The sequence below is a fragment of the Macaca nemestrina genome, chromosome 13 (assembly GCF_043159975.1).
Source record: "Macaca nemestrina isolate mMacNem1 chromosome 13, mMacNem.hap1, whole genome shotgun sequence".
Taxonomy (NCBI): domain Eukaryota; kingdom Metazoa; phylum Chordata; class Mammalia; order Primates; family Cercopithecidae; genus Macaca; species Macaca nemestrina.
Window position 1 is genome coordinate 17,503,318 of NC_092137.1, and position 9,970 is coordinate 17,513,287.

At 35.1% G+C, this 9,970-nt stretch overlaps 1 protein-coding gene across 2 annotated transcripts; it reads right to left on the minus strand.

The window, feature by feature from the left end:
• Window positions 1-635: 635 nt before the first annotated feature.
• LOC105486444 (RAD51 associated protein 2) lies at window positions 636-9,053 on the minus strand. 2 transcript variants are annotated; one of them, XM_011749311.3, is made up of 3 exons: window positions 5,724-9,050; window positions 4,570-4,650; window positions 834-1,432 (listed from the first exon to the last, which is right to left on the minus strand). In XM_011749311.3, the coding sequence occupies exons 1-3, from the start codon at window positions 8,935-8,937 to the stop codon at window positions 1,281-1,283; spliced, it is 3,447 nt and encodes a 1,148-aa protein (XP_011747613.2). In that variant the 5' UTR covers window positions 8,938-9,050; the 3' UTR covers window positions 834-1,280. The 2 variants fall into 2 exon arrangements, with proteins under 2 accessions (XP_024650050.2, XP_011747613.2); XM_024794282.2 differs by lacking the exon at window positions 4,570-4,650 and having other exon boundaries at window positions 636-1,432; window positions 5,724-9,053.
• Between the last annotated feature and the right edge of the window lie 917 nt (window positions 9,054-9,970).

A 9,970-nucleotide genomic window follows, 5' to 3' on the forward strand; every position in this document is an offset into this window, starting at 1 on the left:
GAGATCCGGCCACTGCACTCCAGCCTGGGCGACAGAGCCAGACTCAGTCTCAAAAAAAAAAAAAAAAAAAAAAAAAAAAAAAAAAACATAGCTAGTATGAGACTGGAGTAGAAATTTGTTTCTTTAGGCAGGCAAATAATAGGAGTATTGACGGGGGGCATACTGTTCTAGACACTTGGGATATATCAGTGGGGAAAAGAAAAGAATTCTGCCTTCAAGGAGCTTATATTCTAGCAAGGTATAAATTACAGTTTAAGAAGGTAATGAGTTCTATGAGGGCAGAAGAAAAATTAGACTAAGATATTGAAATTGGAAAGTATATGGTGGGGGATGGAAATTAATGAAGAGAGCCAAATTTGAGGTGGTTTTCAGTACGTCTGAGAATGTTTGCTTGTAGTAAGATAATTTCATCCAGTCAAATCTATTTTGTGAATTAATACATTTAGTCCTCCTTCTGCTATCAGATGCTTTGTTTTTATGCTTTCTTGATGCTCCTTTCTTTCCTTACATTTTGCTAACTAGCCCATTTTTTGTTATTTCTCTGTCTAAAGTATATTTTATTCTACTGATATTTAAATTATGTATATCCTACATTTTTCTACCAATGTCAAGCATAGAAAGTAAGCTCCATAAAGCAAGGTCTTACACATGTCTTCTTTATTCTATCACTGAGCCAAAGACAATAGTAGGAGTATTACAGTATATTTGTTCCATGAATGAACAAATTAATATTATTAACTACATAATCATAACTCTGCTCTGGGGTCAAAGATAGACTCTGGAAGAAAAGATAAAGATTGGAAAGTGAACGCAGAAAAAAGTGAGAAAGAATGTTACAGAGGAGAGAGTCTTTATTCCAATCTTAATACAAATTCTGTGACACTGAAAAGCTTATTCATCCCCTCTGTACCTCTATTTTTTCACCTGAAAAATGGGGGAAGTGGATTAGAACAGTAGTTCATGATGAGCCACAGATCCTTTTTAGAAAATAAAGGCTATCAATTTTCTCCACAAAAGGATTACATGCATATATCATGAAAACTAATAAGTCAACATGTTTTATCCAATCATGAAATGGCTTTAATGTGTACATTTTTCAATGACACGAAAATCCATAAAATATTTTATAACTTTTAAAGGTAATACAATAATTTATACACTCAAAAAAAATATTCTCCACTTTATAATAAAGCAAGCCCCAAGCCCCCAAGCTAGAAGAACATTTATCCAAAGAAGACAAAACATTTCTAGATGTTGTAAAATATTTTGAAATATGAAAGTCAAAACTTTTCTTTTAAGTTTCCATAACACATTTGTTTCAGATAAGGATGAAGTTGTTTAATCCTTGCTTTTCTTGACAAACCAATCCTGATTGGCCTACTGCATGTCTTAAGAGGTCGTACTCTTGAAATGCCATGTGGGAAGTGACTACCTAAAAATATAAGACAATAAAAGAGTAAAAATTATCAAGTTTCTATGCCTAAAAATCTTTACTTCTAATCATCATATTAGCAACATTTACTGAATATTTACTGAGCACTTATTATTTATGTGCCAGGCACTATACTTTAAATGCATTATTTTATTTAATTCTAGCTCCAGTTTTAAAACATGAAAAACATAAGCACAAAAAGTTAAGTAACTTGCCCCATAAAACACAGCAACTAAATAAATTCAACATTCCAATCAGGCAGTCTACCTTAACAACAATCACAACAACACCGTATAGGTTTTAAAACCAACTTGATGTTGTAGCTTTAAACACCGGTCATTTTTCCTATTGGTAGCTAAACAACTATGCTGTATTGTTAATGGTTATGTTTGGTTTCTAATGGAGGTCATTGTCAGTAATAGAACACAAATGTACTCCATCTATTATGCATCAATAGAGGGCTTTGAGTTAGAAATTGTTCTTTAACATCATACTATACCATTTTCGAAGATGTCCAAAACAGTTCATGGAGATACACACATCTGTTACTAAATCAGTTATGTAAAGTCAACTACCTCTTATAATAAAATACAATATCTCTAACTTTCAGGGGTTTTTTAATAAACTGTGAGGTACATATGTAAAACCAAACATGTAAATCAAATTTTAGTGAATCTTTATGACCTCAATATAATAGCCTGTTATACCAAAAACAGTGTAATCAAATGTTAAATCTCACAAAAGGTTAGTAGCGTGATTTTTACTAACCTGAACCAAAAAGAATCTGTGTGTATCTATGTAAACCTTAATGAAGTAGAATACGAAATTAAACTACATGTATAATAAATAGGGAGAAAAACAACACAAAATAGATATAAATCAGTTTATTATATTTGATTCAATATTAAAATTAGAAAATTATAAAAGGTTAAAGAAAAATACATTATTGCTAGATCTTTTAAAAACTTTGAACACAAAAGGATCATTTAAATAAGACAACACTGTTGGATCACAAGATCCCCCATTGGTCTAAATGATATATAAAGCACGGGTGAACTGACTGGTTGGCATATAACACGTGCTCAAAATAATTTCAGTACCGTACTTGCCTTCACACCACAGAGAGAAGAGAGAGATGGAAAGAGAGAAGGGATCCACTGAAGACATTTAGTAGTCAATGGAAACGTTAAGAGAAGAGGCATCATGATGGCAGGTGGGTGGGTATCAAAACTTTTCAGGATAACTGGGATCTTTCTGATGCCTTTAAAATGACTGTGTATAAGCAGGCTCCCACTCTAACTAGGCAGATCATTAAAATCCATTCATATTAACTCCATTCCCCAGGATCTTCCAACTTTTCTCTTACTGTGGATTTTAACAAGCCTCAGGAAGATCACTCAACTTTTGTGCCCTTTGAAAGTGAATCCAAGACTGCCATCCTAACATAGTATTAAATAATTCTGGCTGAATTCATACAATATTTTTCACATTTCACAACAAGTCACTTTAACTTGTGAAGGCAGAATCACATTGCTATATGGGTTTAGATATTTGAAACAAATGTAATGATTGCTTTTCCAATGTGCACACATTCTTTATCCTCCTCCTACATCTATTTTATTATCACAATTATAATCATGAATATATACTCCCAAGCTTCCTTTATTCTATATCAAAATATATTGCTAAGCCAATTTCTTCCTTTCTTTCTGCCCTAGAAGAAGCAAACCCTATCCTTTCCAGGCTAGGTCTTGCCATCCTATTTTTTGACTCAAGGAGTATTGTTCCATCAGTTATTTCCTTCATTCCGGGGAGAACAGACTACCTGTGGGCTTTTGATCTTCCAGTGTTTTGATTAATCTTTAAAACTATTACATTGTAAGCTAAGAAAAGAGGAAAAGATACAATTCTGAGGTGACAATAAAAGTATCAGAGGTAACATTCTGCTGACTATGAGAACTCAGAAAAAATGTTTTGAGACATGATGCATGACTTAAGATGTCTTAGTAACTATATTTAACCTACAATGTTACTCTTTTTAGATCTAACCATGTTGTATAATACCAGAAATTTCTGATGGGATTATAACTTTACCTAGTTCCATAATTTCAATCCTACCACTACCCTACACTCTTGGTACCACAAGGTGAAATGAATGTTAGACATACTGTGTTTTATTCTGATATTGTAGATCTACTGGGCAAAAGATAAAGTTCATTGTTTAATTTTTCTTTAGTGTTTTTTGGTTTTTTGGTTTTTGGTTTCTTTGAGACAGAATGTCACTCTGTCGCCCAGGCTGGAGTGCAGCGGCTCAATCTAGGCTCACTGCAAGCTCCGCCTCCCAGGTTCACGCCATTCTCCTGCCTCAGCCTCCCAAGTAGCTGGGACTACAGGTGCCCACTATCACGCCTGGCTAATGTTTTGTATTTTTAGTAGAGATGGGGTTTCACCGTGTTAGGCAGGATGGTCTGGATCTCCTGACCTCGTGATCTGCCCACCTCAGCCTCCCAAAGTGCTGGGATTACATGCGTGAGTAATCATGCCCGGCCTAGTTGTATTTTTAATGTAACCAAAAGTATAAACATCAGTCAAAAATCATGTTAACATGACTAAATGGCAAATATTTTTTACTTGCATAATAAAATGTCCATATAAAATCTTCATAGCAATGAAAAGCATACAGCATGTTCTCTATGCTCAATGTTGTCTATATATATTTAGATAGATAGATAGATAGATAGATAGATAGATAGATAGATAGATAATTGGGAGTAACATCTCATCAATGGAAACCCAAGTTATCTAAATATCTTTTTTGGTTTTGTAAATATTGCATATATTAGATGTGTAAACTAGGCATATACAACACTTAACATATAGTCATTTTAAAACATCAATACAAATATCTGAACATAGTTTTGCAGAATGCATTTCCCAATAATATTCTAAATAGCATTTTAACTGTTACCCAATTTTTAATTATTAGAATTTATTAGTATAATATTAATGCTTTTAAAAAGTGCTAAAACTTTGTATTTATTTTGAACAACATGAATATCTATACTTTCCTCATACTAAAAATACCACAATGCAATAATCATCTTAGAAGGTATCCTAAAAAGTAACCACAATGTTACCTCCTCTCAATAAATATTTAAATTCTTCTTTACATTCATCAGGGAGAAAAGCAGGTCTTTTAGGTAAAGGTGTTTCACAATCTGAAAATAAAGAATGGTATGTTACAGCAAAAAATAACTTTTATATAAAATAACAACAGTATAAACAAAATATTTCCTTCAGTTGGCTCCTAATATTTAGAAAAATGAAGTAGGACTCTTCAAAGCTCCTTTTTAAAATTAACTTGTTTCCTTCAACTTCAGTATATTTTTGAACATTTGAATACATCTTTATGAGAAAATACTGTGCACCCAGCTAGCAGCTGCTGAGAAATTCAAAGTTCAAGGTGAAGCTGTGTCAAAGTTCAAGGTGAAGCTGTCTCAAACATTCAAGAAAACACACAGACTCCAACTGTACAAGAGGAGAGTGAAGAGGAAGAGGTTGATGAAACAGGTGTGGAAGTTAAGGACATAAGGCCGGCGCAGTGGCTCACGCTTAAAATCCCCGCGCTTTGGGAGCCCAAGATGGGTGGATCACGAGGCCAGGAGCTGGAGACCAGCCAGGCCAACACGGTGAAGCCCCCATCTCTACTAAAAATACAAAAATTAGCTGGGTGTGGTGGCAGGCACCTGTAATCCCAGCTACTCGGGAGGCTAAGGCAGGAGAATCACTTGAACCCAGGAGGCAGAGGTTGCAGTGAGGCAAGATGGTGCTACTGCACTCCAGCCTGGGCCACAGAGCTCGACTCTGTCTCAAAAAAAAAGAAGTTAAGGACATAGAATTGGTCATGTCAGAAGCAAATGTGTTGAGACCAAAGGCAGTTCGAGTCCTGACCCTGAAGTACAAGTAATGATATGGTAAATGCTATTGTGGAATTAACAATGTAACCATGTGAAAACAACTTTTTTTTTTTTTTTTTTTGGTGTTTCCAAGGAGTAACTGCAGCTTGCTTTGAAATTTGTATTGTTTCTATCATAAATAAAGCTATGGCTTCTTGCTGGGGGAGGGGGTGGGGGGAAGAAAGAAAAAAGAAAATAGTCTGCATCAATAAACATTGTCTTGCATTTTATCTCTACCTTCCTTCTTTTTTGTCAGAATTATACATTTGGCCTACATAGAAAAAAGCAGTAATTTTTCTAGCATGAGAAAGAATGTTTTAAAATGAATTTCATACCTTCCTCAGAAGTAGAATAAAGTAATTCTTCCTCTGATGTACTTGGATAACAACTCTCAGGAACTTCCTGTTCTCCATTATTGGGTACAGTTTTCCATTTAAATAAACTTTGGTGACTTTTACACGTATTAGGACCTGCTGTAGTATCACAGAACGAGGAAGATGCATTTATTTTGTTGACTACAACCATTTTCAAATCTTTTTCTGTCTCCATTTTTACCTCCTCAGCATCATTTTCTCCAAAGTAATTTTCTTGCCCATTGTTTGTTTCCACAGTGCTTAGAATTTCATTTTCCTTACTAATTTCATGAAACATACGAAGTTCTTCAAGTACTAAATCAAATTTTCTCTTCATCTCAAAATCTTTTACTATTGTCAGAGCTTCTGTTGATAAATATTTAGCAGCTAAGTCCTGAAAACATTCATCATTCCCTTCACTCAGACCAGTTTCAAACTGATGATTAACATATAATACAGAGTCATTCTTTCTACGAAGATCCTTTGAATTAGCTATCTCCCTTTCTGGCAAAATACTCTCATATTCATTTCTATCTGTTACATAATTTTGATTAAGGTATTTATTTTCTTCCACATTTACTTCCCTACTTATTAATGAGACTGACTGTACAGAAAACATATCATCCATTGGAAAAAAACTATCTTTCTCTTCCTTTTCTATCTTAGTATCTTTGTGAATTTGGAAACTATTGGTTAAACTTTCAGCTGTGACTTTTACTTCCTCTTTCAAAATTAAGTCATATTTTTTTTCTTCTATTTCACTTAACAAGTTACAAAAATTTAGTACTTGAGTTATAGAAATGGTATGAGTCTCTTCATTATGGATTGTGTTGTGGCTTCTTGGTATGGCCTGTTGCCTAACATTGCAGAAACCTTCAAATATGTGCTCACAATTAAAGCTACTGATATTATGTCCCTGTTTTCTTTCCATATTTAAATCTTGTCCGTGCATATTTACTTCATAAAAATTTTCATTCATATATCCATGGTTGTTCTGTATAAATTGAGAACAAGACTTAACAGATGTTTTAATAGTACTAGAACTATAGTGAGCCCAATTTTCCACATTCATGAGTTGTTGAGGACAACTCATATTCCGACAAGTAATTTCTCTTATTAAAGAAATTTCTTCCATGTCATCAAAGTCCATTAAAAGGGGAATTTTTTCATATGATTCAAAAATTGACAAACTTGTATTTTGAGTTGTCGTACTGAAGGAATTAATGGATTTTTTCTTAGACTTTTCAAAAACGTGTTCAATTCTAAATAACTTCCTTTTCTTTAACATAGGTTTCATATTATCTTCTAATAGTCTTGAAGAAGTTAAAATCCTTGCTAGATATGCAGTATAATTTTCCATTATAATATTTTTTGGATACTTCAAATAAAGCATCCACTTGAAAATGCATTCCTCTTCTAATTCAAAATCATTTTCAATTCTTGTTAAAGAGTCAAAGTTATTAAGCAAAAAAGCTATGTTAGTTTTCAATATAATATCTAAAGGTTCTGAAACACTGTCTTGTAAATATATGCTTAAAAGTCCATTCTTTATATTTGTATTCATGTTTCTGGTTATTAGATTTTGAATACCAATTTTACCAATTTCCTTTTTACACTTCAAAATGTTATAGCAGGTTAAAATACTATTATCTTTTTGATTTCCTGAAATACTTTTATGGAAATAAAAAATTTCTACAATGAAACTTTCAAAAGGGTTGTTCACGTGAAAGACTTTTTGTGTAGCATTGTATCTCAACTGTACAGTATTATCATTTTTTCCTTTACCATTTAGCCAAACAGTCATTATTAAAGCTATTTGACTACCTAATATTTCTCTTATGAGAAACTTTGATTGTTCTTCATGTACATTCATGACTTTTGTACAGCGGTAATCTTCCTTGCTTAAAAGGTCTATTTCTGATAATAATAGCCAATTCCATTTTTCTTCAGTTTTTTTCATATTTTCACATTTAATCTTGTAATTACTTATAATCCAACAATTTCCTCTATTTCTTCTCAAAATATGTCTAACGTTACAGTCCCAGTTTTGAGATTTGTCCAACCTGGTAGGTATGTAACTGTCCAGACATTCTGCTTCCTCCCAATTTGCATTTTCTAGTATAGCAAAATTCTTTCTAGAGTCTCTTACATCACATTTGATACTACGGTAGTTACAGTAGTTTGAACTGATCAAGTCTTTTCTCTTACAAGTATTTTGGCTGCTGAGTGATGCGTAGTCATTTTCATAACATTCGGAAAAAATATTTTCCGCTTCTACAACTTTATCATTCTGTAACTTTTGCTTCTTAACATCAGGTCTATTTTGGGACCAGTAAATGTTTGTGAAATCCCTAACATATGCCTCTTTTTTGTCATTCTTTTTCTTCGCTATTTCCTTTAAATAGACAGAGGACATTTTGCTATTTAAGTCCGTTGGAAACTGAGGGACACTTATTGTGCTGCTATCTCTAAAATAGCTAGGTTTGGCAATTTCCAAGCTGGGCTGGTTTTGAGATTTTGATATTTTTAGTACCGATGATGAAATGTTATTTTCTCTTTTATTTGATGGCATAACACTGTCAGCTTTACATCTGTTCTTAATTTCATGAAATGGTGATTTAGTTTCCTTGTAAAAGTTAACATCTAAAAATGGATTTTCTTTGTGAACATTGTCTCTTCCTTGGACAAACTGTTGTTTTCGATTCTCATTTCTAATTCCATGAATATCGTGTATAGAGGTGCTGGGCAGAAGTTGACTAAACCCTGCTTTGGAGCTATCACTGTGGTGCACACTGAAAGCCTCTGTGTCACGCAGTCCTGCCTCAGACCTTCCTGAAGCCCTCAAATCAGAATCAGGACTTTGTGAGGGGGGAGACTGCAAACAGCTACTCATCTGGAATTTGAGATTTGGGCATCCCAGGTTACATATCTGCTTCCCACTGACTGATTTCTCCACACACGAGTCTGTGGAGTTATCAAAAATCGCATTCGTTGAAACAAAGAGTCCCTTGAAGGGTCTAGGCGACAACTCCCAGATTTTTTCCACCTCAGACAAGCGAGGCACCAGAGGCAGTCGCCAGCCCGCCTTAGAGACACCGCCAGGCTCCTCAAGACAGAGCCGCTTGCTACTGGGTGGTTGGGAATCCGAGTCCTCAGGAGGCGTTAAAGAGGAGGTAGGCTTTCTGAGCTCGGCCATCCGAGGCGTGGGCTGAGTGAGCGACACGACAGCTAACAGAAAGAATCTCTCCGAGGTTCCGGCGGCGCTCCACTCTTTAAATAAGGAGGGCGGGCCACCCTGGTCACGCCCCCGAGCCGCCCCTCAGAGCCTGGTCTCAGCCTGATCTCAGGGTTTGCCCCACCCCGAATCCGCCCCTCCACAGCCCCAGCCTCAGCCCCGCCCGCCACCCTCAGCCTCGCCCGCCACCCTCAGCCCCGCTCGCCATCCTCAGCCCCGCCTCTCCCTTCCCCCACCCACGCGCTCCGGTTGTCTCCCCACTGAAGTTCCGAGCACCCTGGGCCGTTACATTGTCTCTTTTTAGCGCCTTTTTCTGATGCCACGACTGTAGCGAGTCTAAAGGCTTTTTTCTCTCTGGTAGAACGAAGGGGAAAAGTTAGAATCTCTCACTTAAACAAAATTTGTGAATGGTAACAACTTTATTTTCTAAATTCTAAAATTTTGTTTACCTCAGAAACGGCATCTCCACAACGCTCGAGTGACTCGCCAGTAAAATCGTGTAGTTCTGTCAGCACCAGACCAAATCTCTCTGTGTATGGAAAAATTTTTTAATCATTCCAGCGGCATTTAAGATTATATTAATATTTCCACTTCACTAATAAAGTGTGTTTGGTGGGGGAAAGCCACCAGTATTTAACAGTCTGACTATCTGAGGAAAAACTGTGTGGAAATTATTATCCGGATAATTATTATTCTTCACTTAAGACTAAAAAAAAATAGTTTACTATGGGCTGTGGGGATTTCTTCTCAAATATTGTGGATAAAATTATTTAGAGATAAAATAATGTATGTTTGAACTACTCCATTTAATGTAAACATAATAATAATACAGTCTGACTCATACCTACTAACAAATTTTTAGATGATATTTCTTGGGTTTTTTTTTTCCTGCTTTGAGAATCATTTATGATTTCCAGTCAATTCTGGTTTTTGTGAATTCTATAATCATAAAGAAAATATTTTTCAAAATGTTTATTATTATATACATGTTTCT